Source organism: Phyllostomus discolor, chromosome 2 (genome assembly GCF_004126475.2).
Source record: "Phyllostomus discolor isolate MPI-MPIP mPhyDis1 chromosome 2, mPhyDis1.pri.v3, whole genome shotgun sequence".
Classification (NCBI taxonomy): Eukaryota; Metazoa; Chordata; class Mammalia; order Chiroptera; family Phyllostomidae; genus Phyllostomus; species Phyllostomus discolor.
This window is the reverse complement of record NC_040904.2, coordinates 176,985,866-176,996,682: the sequence shown is the minus strand read 5'-3', so window position 1 is coordinate 176,996,682 and position 10,817 is coordinate 176,985,866. Positions and strand designations below refer to the sequence as shown.

Here is a 10,817-nt window from a genome sequence, read left to right as displayed (position 1 = left end):
CATGAGGAGAGAAGGCTCCTTTGTGACCTCTCCCTATGTATCTCTTCATCAGGCTGTTGATTCTTAGCCTTGACTATTCTTCATAACAAATTGGTAATCTAGTGAGTAAACAGGTTTTCCTGAGTTCTGTGAGCCCTTCTAGGAAATTAATCCAACCCAGAGAAGGGGTCCTGGGAACCTCCAGTTTGTAGCCAGTTGGTCAGAAGCACAGGCAACAACCGGCAGCAGGTGTCTGAAGTGTATGTGTGGGGGAAGGGCAGCAGGGGGCAGTCTTGTAGCACTGAACCCTTAACCGGTCGCCTCTGTTTCCGTCCCCAGCATAGAATAGAATCTGATTCTATCCCCTGCACTACATGTTGGAATTGAGTCTGGGAACCCTTTTCAGAAAAAGGAGCCATAAAAATCAGTAGAATAAGTGACTGGGCAAGGGCCTCAGTAACATTTCATATGCTGAAGGACTAAGGGGTATGAGTCATGGATTATAACATTAAATATGATATTTGTTTCCTTGAAATGCTAAATTCAGTAAAGAATTTACAGGCCTTTGTTCACCTTTGCTTTTGGCCAATGGGCATTTAAATGTATCAGGAAGGTAGGAGCCAGATAATAGCTAAAAAGGTAATTATGTTTTTAGAAATACCTTCACTTGGAAGTTATCCATATTGGTGCATTCCTTTTACAAAAGCTCAAGTATCTAGGTAGGAAAAGGAAATCTCCAGGGAAAACAGGTAATTTACAAACATTGTTATTTAAGAAACAAACACTGCCCTCACCGCCCACCCCAAACCCATCAGAAGGCATGCTAGGATTACCATTCAAAAACAATGACTCATCAAACAAACACAGAATAACAGCACTATTAAAATGTTTAAGAGTCTGGTAAGTCACAAACCACACTGTGTGTTGGAAAGTCAATCTTCAAGACCACCATTTCCTGGTAGTATGGAGAGCACAGCTTCAATAAGCGTCAGTAAACAGTCCATGTCACTTGCTTTAATTTGCTTGGGCCTCTTAATTGCTCCAAGACTTCTCGGGAATGATCTACAAAAGAAAACAGTGACAATACATTAATTCACAGTAATCAGAGATACTTCATGTGTCCTCATGCATAAACTGGGGATGATGATAACTATTATATCATAGGATTATTTAAAGGATTAAAGGATAGTATACAACTCCTGAGAAAGGGGAAAGGGGCTGGGGGGGGGGCAAAGGGAGAAAAAGCAGGGACAACTATAATAGCATAAACAGTAAAATACAATAAAAAAGTATAGTATACAACTAAAAATACAATTAATGGTAACCCTTGCTATTATTAGCTGCAGTGCACATATCATAATAATACTTTTATTTTTAAAAATTTATTTATTTATTTTTAGGGAGATGGGAAGGGAGGGAGAAAGGGGAAACATCGACATGTGAGAGAAACAATGATCGGTTGCCTCTCGCACGCCACCGACTGGGGATGGCCTGGCATGTGCCCTAACAAGGAATTGAACGTGTGACCTTTCCGTTTGCAGAATGACTCCCAACCCATGGAGCCACACCAGTCAGGACCATGGTGATACTTTTTAAAAAAAAAAACACATATATTGCTTTCTCTGTAATTCCACCAAAGAGTAATGGAGTAATTTCATTATCAACGTGTGTATGGCTTGTCTCACAGGCTCCTATGAAGAAATAGATGACACACTGAAGGCAGGTGTTTGAACAGGGTTTAATGAAACATCTATTTACAAAGGAGTGAGCAGGATTAAAGAAAGCCAACAGGTAATGGTGAAGTACTTTGGGAAGCTGCGACATGTCCAAAAATGTTAGAGGGAGAATTTACTAGAACAGAACAACTTGAAATCTATTATATAGGAAAACTAGATTAAAGACAGGTTTCTAATAGGTTGAAAGTAAAAGGATGGACAGATGTATCACATAAATAGCAACTATGACAAAGCGAGAATGGCTATGCTAATGCTAGAGGAATAGCACTTCCCAGTATTAACCTGACACCAAAGCCAGACAAAGACACTGCGCACACACACACACAACTACAGACCAGTGTCTCTTATCAATATGTACTGGAAATTTTTCAACACAACACTAGCAAACCAAATCTAGCAACATATAAAAAAAGATTATATGCCATGATCACCTGGGACATATCTTAGGAATGCAAGACTTATTTAACATCTGAAAGTCAATTCATATAACACATTGCATTCATTTCCAAAATGAGAAGACAAGAGACATGGCTTAGGTGAAAGAACAGATCAAAACACCAGAAAAAGAACTAAACAAAATGGAGACAAGCAATCTATAAGAGACAGAGTCCAAAACATTGGTTATAAGGATGATCAAGAAACTTAGTGAGGAGCTCAGCAGCATAAAAAAATCTACTCAGAAATGAAGGATATACTAATTGAAATTAACAATTTACAGGGAATTAACAGTACAGTAGATGAAGCCAAGAATCGAATCAGTGATTTGGAATATAAGGAAGCAAAAACTACTAATCAGACCAGAAAGAAGGAAAAATAATCCAAAAAAATAAGGATAGTATAAGGAGACTCTGGGACAACTTCAAGCATTCTAACATTCATATCATGGGGGTGCTGGAAGGAGGAGAGAGAGCAAGAAATCAAAAACCTGTTTGAAAAAATAATGACAGGAAACTTGCCTAACTTGGTGAAAAAAATAGACATACAAGTCCAGGAAGTACAGAGAGTCTCAAATAAGATGAAACCAAAAAGGCCCACACCAAGACATATCATAATGAAAACGCCAAGGGTTAAAGACAAAGAGAGAATCTTACAAGCAGCAGAAAAAAAGCAGTTAGTTACCTACAGGGGAGTTCCCATAAGACTGCCAGCTGTTTCTCAAAAGAAACTTTGAAGGCTAAAAGGGGTTGGCAGGAAATATTCAAAGTGATGAAAAGCAGGGACCTACAGCCAAGATTACTCTACCCAGCAAAGCTCTCATTTAAAATCAAAGGGCAGATAAAGAGCTTCCCAGACAAGTAAAAGCTAACGGAGTTTATCACCACGAAACCAGTATTATATGAAATATTAAAGGGTCTTTTTTTAAGGAAAAAAGATAAAAACTATGAACAATAAAATGGCAATAAGTACATATCTATCAACAATTGAACCTAAAAAACAAAATAAATAAACAAGTAGAACAGAAACAGAATCATAGATATAGAGAATGTTTTGATGGCTGCCAGATGGGAGCGGGGTTGAATGAATGAGTGAAAAAAGTGAAGGGATTAAGCAGTACAAATAGGTAGTTATAGAATAGTCATGGGGATGTAAAGTACAGCATAGGGAACAGAGTAGCCAAAGAACATATGTGCATGACACATGGACATGGAAAAAAGTGTGGGGATTGCCTGAGGGGTGGGGGAGGGGCTGGGTAGCAAGGGACAACTGCAATAGTATAAACAATAAAATATAATTTAAAAAATCAGATGCTTCTACACACCATCAATGAACAATCCAAAAATGAAATTAAGAAAATAATTTCATTTATATTATCACAAAGAAAAAAATACTTGGGAATAAATTTGACAAGTGAAAAACTTATACTCTGAAAACTATAAAACATTGTTGAAAGAAATTGAAGAAGATCTAAATAAATGGAAAGACACCCAGAAGACTTAATATTAAGATGGCACTATTCCCCAAATTTACAGATTCAATGTGATCCCTACTAAAATCTCCTTTTTAAAAAAAGAAATTGATAAGATGACCCAAATATTTATATGGGAATTCAAATCACCCAGAAAACCAATACAATTTTGAAAAAGAACAAAATTGGAAAAGAATTTCATTTTAGTTGGTGTTTCTAAGATTATTTTGGCATTTTTACTAGTTAGGAATATAGTTGTCACACTATATATATTTGTTTTCTGACTCCATGTCACTCTTCTGTAGGAATTTACTGTTGAACATAAATAAGGAGATACTTTCCCTCCAATAGTAAGCATACGATCTATTTTTACATAATTTAAAAATTTCCCCTGACCAGTGTAGCTCAACTGGTTGGGTATCTGTCCCACAAAGTGAAAGGTCACCCTGGCTGAAAAGTGTCATTCCTGGCTGGCTGGGGCACATGCCTGTGTTACGGGTTCAGTCCCGATGTTCCTCTCTCACATCGATGTTTTTCTACCTCTGTTTCTCCCTCCTTCCCCTTGTCTCTAAAATAAAAATAAATAAAATCTTAAATTTTTTTTTTTATCTAGACGGCAGTATTACATAACTCAAGCAGAGATATTCGATGCCTGTGAGTTTATCATGCTATAGGGAAAACACTCTAGGGCTGAGGAATTGCTCTGTTGGGGAAAGAATTAGAGACTGTGGAGCAGGTGACTTAGGTTCTAACTTCCAGTTCTACTAGCAACTATTTCTAAGATCTGGGGCAAGCCACTTACATTCATTGTATTTCTGTTCCCTGATCTGTAAAACAGGGGAGAGTGGTTTACATGACTTCCAAGGAAACTTTCACCATCTCTCTAAAAATCTATGACTAACATAGATAAAGGCCACTTTTTGAAAGTGATTCATGGGAGGGGCTTTTGGAGCACCAAGAGGAAAAAACCATGGGAAATATAAATTAAACTAATTTTTTCAAATGATCAAGGAAAATGTAATTTAGACATTTTTGTAGAATACACAGTGAAAAAAGTGAGGCTGCATACATTTGCACAATGCCTAGAGTTCTAATGCTTCACAAAGAAGTCCTGTTGTTCTGGATTAGTGATGAATGAATAAACAAGGATGAGCTAACAGCATAATACAGGATTTAGAAAATGGAAAACATGATATAAAAAAAGAGTTGTGCTTTAAGTAAGGAATCAGCTTAATTACAGGAAAACTGAAGCAAACTATTTGGGTCTTAAAATACTTTTATTTTGGCTTTTTGTGGTAAATCTTGACAATGTTATCTAGAAATCTATGAAAAGAACTTGCTTGTAAAGTAAGCAGGCTGAAACAAGCCCTCAAACAGAACTGAAACTGCAGTCAATTCAAAGTAGCAGATTTCCTATTGGGTTTTTGCCCCTCAGCATAAACCCAAGGACTCTGGAACTGTCTAATTGCTTTATCGCCCTTCTAAAATATAAACCTCCATGCCTGTGAAAACAGTGCAACACGTTCGGAGAGCTATGAGAAACTGAAATGCACGTACATTGTAGGAGATTAACCAAAGTGTGAGTTGAACTTACTGATAATCATTATAGACATAATTAAATTAAAAACTTAGTAAGTGTATAAGTTATTTTCCTGCTTCTTGTCTACGATATATAATATTTTAAAATAGCAGCTTAGTTTTGTTGTCTTTTCTGTAGAAATAAAATCAGTGCTTCTAACAGTTTCAAGACCTAATTTATGATGTAAGTTCTGTTTATAGTCTGACTATAACATCAAAAAATTTCATAAATATTTAGAAATACAGTATAGAGGATAAACCTGTTAATTCAGGGAATCTGGGATGGGTAACCACAGTGGGCACTGCCAAATTTGGGGGTCAGGTTGCTGTGATGATAACATAATAATAGAATTGTACAAACATATGTACATGCATATATTCTTTCTATAGACTATCAATTGTATTGTCTTATATAGTCATATATCAGCAAACACATGAAACATAAACATGAATGAACATGTTAAAAATATTTTCAGAGAAAATAAGATACTTAAGAATAAATCTAAGGGGGGCATGCTATAAGGTATCATAAAAGAAGAAAGAACTTTGATTTTTCAAGCCAAAAAAAAGCATTTTTCTTCTTTGCAGAAAAATATTACAAATTAAATATAAGGTGAATATATCTGCCCACTTTATTTTCGTTCAATGATGGTAGCAAAGATACAGAACGGTAGCAGTGCTGATGGGAAAGCAGGGAGAGGACAGATGATCTGGGTAGTTGAAAAACTTCAGCTTTTTCTCTTTAAGAAACTTTATTGATAAAAGAACACTGTGTATAAACTTTTGCATTTTTACCAGATCCTCCAACTGTATGACTGAAAATTATACATAAGGGAAAGTTGAAGTCCATAAAAGATAAGTTATTCAGTGTTTGGAGAGACAGCAGGAAACTGGGGATAGGGTGCTCATTCACTATAGCTTGATTTTTTAGTTTTAGTCTTGGTACTATTATTAAAAACTGTGTCACAATAGGCAAATAATATTCCAGTATCTCACTTTCCTATTCTGTAAAGTCAGGGATCAGAAAAATAATATAGCCCTGACTGGTATGGCACAGTGGGTTGAGTGCTGGCCTGCACACCAAAGAGTCACCGGTTTGATTCCGAGTCAGGGCACATGCCTGGGTTGTGGGCCAGGTCCTCAACTGGGGGTGTACAAGAGGCAAACACACACTGATGTTTCTCCCCCTCTCCTTCTCTTTCCCTTCCTTTCTTTTAAAAAATAAGTAAATAAAATCTTTTTAAAAAGAAAAATAAGATACAATAAGTGCTAAAATTTTTTTGAGAAATGCTTGGATAAATACATTTAAGTTTCTTAGCTATAGTATTTTCAGAGTCTTTGATAAATTAATATTTATTATAGTGGTGTGTTGCATTTCCCAAGCCTTTTTGACACAAACTTCTCTTGTTTTATGCTATACCTCTGGTGTCTTCTAGAATGTCATACCATGTAACCTGTAGTTAGTGAATTCAAGGGATTTAGGGGCAGAGCAAGGAAAAAGGTATGACCACAAGGTGGCAGTAGAACACAAGAAACTTTATTTGGGCTGTGCTTTGATAGGTTTGCATGCAAAGGACGTCCCTCACAACAGAAGGCCCTCCAAAAGGGATGGGTGTGTGTGTGTGTGTGTGTGTGTGTGTGTGTGTGTGTGTGTGTGTGTGTGTGTTGGGGTGTATTGGGGAACACCACTCAAAAGTAAGGTAGTGTCAAAATAAGGAGTCTCTGGGTTAGAGAGCCCCAAGGTCAAGAGTAGCTTGGGGTGTTTTATAGCCCTGGGTTTTATCTTACCTATGGGTAGTAAACATTGAGTACTGCAAAGCAGCCAGGCTCTATATGGATAGATTAAGAACCTGCTTATTTAGGTTATATTTTAAACAAATGGATGAGTGAAAATTTGAGTTTGGTACCAGAGGGCTTCTGAGTGCATAGTACCAGTCTGCTGTGAAGAAGTAAACAATATAGGGCCAGTATATACAGCCATCCTTAGCTCACTTATTTAACAGTAATACAGGTGGTAAATGCTGGATTAGGTTACCTTCCAGGTCAAAAATATTGTTATTCTATTCAAAATATTTTGAATTCCTGACACTTCAATGTCTGCTTCCACTGCTTTGTCAGCCACATGAAAATATACGAAGCAATTTGAAAGGGATAGTGTGTTCTTGCTACACATGCTGAAGTTGACTGATAATTTTTGTTTACTGTAAAGCAATGTTTCTCAAAATATGATATGCAGATCTTATAGTTCAAGGTCCTTTCAGGATTGTGAGCTAAACTAGTCACTTTATTTGACTGAAGAAACCTCTGAAAACCTAAGGTTATTTAGACTTGGATATTTGGCAGACTATTTCTTGAAAAGGAGCAAAATAAGCCTATCACTTCAAAGAAAACAAATGATAGTTTGTTGCCAATGATAAAATTTTAGCTTTCAGGTGAAGTTTGGAAAATCTGTAGTTGTCATTGTATCTTCAAAGCTACACAGTACCTTTGTGATGAGATCACTCAGAGAACCCATACTTTCCAAACTGCCTAGATGTTACAAAATCATATATGGGTAAAAGATCTATTCAAAATGCGAGACAGACCAATGAATTGTAATGTAAGTGTATGGCAATTTCACTGATATATTTTCAACTTCCACACTGCAATAACCTTTAAGAAATTACTATTTAATGAGTTAGGGGTAACATCAAAAAAGAGTATCCACAATAGTCTAAAAAATGATGATCTGAAAGAAACTGCTCCTCCCTTTCTGTATAATAGGTTCATTGTTTTTAAAAAATAAATTAATAAATGTATTTTCAAAGTCTCAGCTTTATTTTTTAATTTGATTATATAATCTACATAAATAAAAACTCTTTGAGATCCTCAATAGTTAAGAGTGCAAATCGGTCTTGAGATCCACTTGAAAAATGCTGCCTAAAGTATTAACTTAATTGCTAAAAACTATAACTGGTTGTTTTATCTCATTACCAATGTAAGACTACAAAGAAAAACCAATAGAATTTGTTCTGAAACAAAGTGCAGGTATAAAATCTAAGAGTCTTCTTGAATTCTAGCTCTAGCACATATCTTTTAGAAAGAAGATAAAAACAAAATACTAGAGGGGGGAGAAAAACATGCTTTAACATGCACATATAAGTCATTATCAGAACATCATTTCTTGCAAAGAATAAACCATGAGACGTTGCTTTCAGATGAATACAACTGCTCAACAATATGTGTGAATGACTGCTCTCAGAGGAAGCTGGTTATTTTTGGGACTCTCTATTTTTATATACTCTGGTAGTTACATAGATAGAAAAGAGTCCATGTGAATTTGCCAGCATGCCATGCCCATAAAGCTATAAATTCCAGGTCTACTAAAATAAGCAATTTAAACAGGCCCTTTAAGTTGGCAAATACGAACTCCTGGAAGTAGGAAACGGCTAGGTAAGTCTCTCAGTATTAGGAATCAGTTTAGGCTGTTGTACTGTATTCTATTTTCAGGTGTTATGACCTCTGAATAAATCAGAATATTGAAATATCTTTTCTTTTTCTGTAGAAAGAGAAATAATCTTCAATTGACTATAGGCACAAGAATGGCTTTTCTGATATTTTTCTGGTATTTTTATTTTTGTCATTATAATTATCACTTTATTCGTGATTAAAAATATTTCTAAGTATATCATGACATTTTTGGATAATGGTGCTTTAACTTGTATGTTGAACAAGCATAGCTCTTAAGGTACAATGTTGATATCAATTCTATTTTTGTCTTTCTTGTCTCTGTTCATTGAGTGATTATCCTTTCCTTGATCTGGACGAACATTTTGGTAACACCATGACTTTCTGATCATCCCTACTATAAAATATCCAACTACATTTTAAGTTGGAAAATATCCAATCCCCCCCCCCCCCCCTTCACTCAACTGCCTTGGATGTCTCTCCGCCCTACCATGCCCATGTCTGGTCTGTGAGCAACACTTATGAACCCTCAGATCCTGGGAGAGCGGCCTGATTTTAACACAGCAGCAACTGGTCTGTGCAAAGGGCGCACATCAGGACCCAATAGTTCTGCTGAAGCTCCTGTTGTGCTCCAGGTGAAAAGTCAAACAGCAGCACTCTCCAAAGAAGTCCTCACCAAAATTCTTTTTAAAAAAGATTTTATTTATTTATTTTTAGAGACAGGGAAGGGAGGGAGAAAGAGAGGGAGAGAACTATCAATGTTGTGTGAAAGAAACATCGATTGATTGGTTGCTTTTTGCATGTCCCCATCCAGGGACCTGGGCACGACCCAGGCATGTGTCCTGACTGGGAATCATACTGGCAACATTTCCGTTTATGGGACAATGCCCAACCCACTGAGCTATGCCAATCAGGGCAAATTCTTTCTTATTAATCATCATTTCTACCCTTTTAAAACCTTCATTATAGATGTCACTGATAATCAAATATAATCCATTGCTTGGGTTATATTGGCAATATAACAACAACAACAACAACAGAACACAGAAGCTGTCAAAAGGACTTCTGGGATAGTAACTCAATCTAGAGAGTAACTGTTGGAAGGAGTGGGACTTACAGGTGAGATCCGGGTTACACTGGCATGGGTAGGAGTAATATGAAGGGGGCGAGGCACTGGGGTTTTGGGAGCATGGTGGTATCTTGGCTCTTCTACAGGCCAAGTGAGTTGTCACTACTTTGTTCTTCTTCAGTGAAGTATCACATTACAAATTATTCTGAATCTCAATGGCTACAGTTTGATGAGATTACAGATAACAGGTCACTTAACCTATTCAACAGATCTAATGTTATAAACTTTTTATTGTCTAAATAAAGCATTGTGTTTAGTATCATGACCAACACCACTGCCACCACCATCATCCTCATCATAGTTAACATTTATTAACACTTACCATCATTACCACCACCACCACCACTACCACCACCACCACGATTAACATTTACCGAGCCCTCACTATGTGTTCCGCACCATGTATAGTGTTGCCAAATAATCACTGTGACCAAGTTTATGAAGTAGGTTATACTGACGTTATAGATAAGGAAACTGAATAATGGAATGGGTAAAATAATCCACTCAAGGTCATACAGTTATTAAAAGATAAAACCAGGATTGGAGCCCGAGCAGTCTCTCATACTAACCTGTTAACAGGGGGCACCCATGGAACAGTAATATACGGATCTGAGGACAGCGAGTAATGACAGCTTCTATAGACTCGTCAGTCAGATTCACACAATGTTCCATATGGATCTCCTATTTAAAAATAAAGGACAATCAAAAGAAAACAATAGGTTTATAATAACAGCATGAAAAAGTTTGAGAAATACTCTGATACAAAAGAAAGACTCTACAGAAAGCATCATTGTAAGTCTGCAGTAATTTGGAAGGTACAGCAGCTTTATTAGTTAAATGCCCAACCATTTCATAAAGCCATTTGGCAATGTCTATCAAAGCTGAAGATGAGTGTACCTTAGAATGCAGCAATTCCTATTGCAGATGTGCGTTATTTACACAGAAACTCTCGTATGTGGGCAAGAAAACAGTTTATAAATATGCCCACCACAATATTATTTTATTATTTGTAATAGTAAAGAAGTGGGTAAATAAATGGTGG

At 36.5% G+C, this 10,817-nt stretch overlaps 1 protein-coding gene across 2 annotated transcripts in view; it reads right to left on the bottom strand.

The window, feature by feature from the left end:
- Positions 1-729: 729 nt before the first annotated feature.
- Positions 730-10,817, bottom strand: part of AMN1 (antagonist of mitotic exit network 1 homolog) — a 47,768-nt gene continuing 37,680 nt past the window's right edge. For both annotated transcript variants that reach the window (XM_028533064.2, XM_036019190.1), the window contains exons 6-7: positions 10,345-10,456; positions 730-1,041 (exon numbers count right to left, since the gene is read on the bottom strand). In XM_028533064.2, coding sequence (XP_028388865.1) covers positions 968-1,041; positions 10,345-10,456 — 186 coding nt within the window. In that variant the 3' untranslated portion in view covers positions 730-967. The remainder of the gene's footprint in view (positions 1,042-10,344; positions 10,457-10,817) is intronic.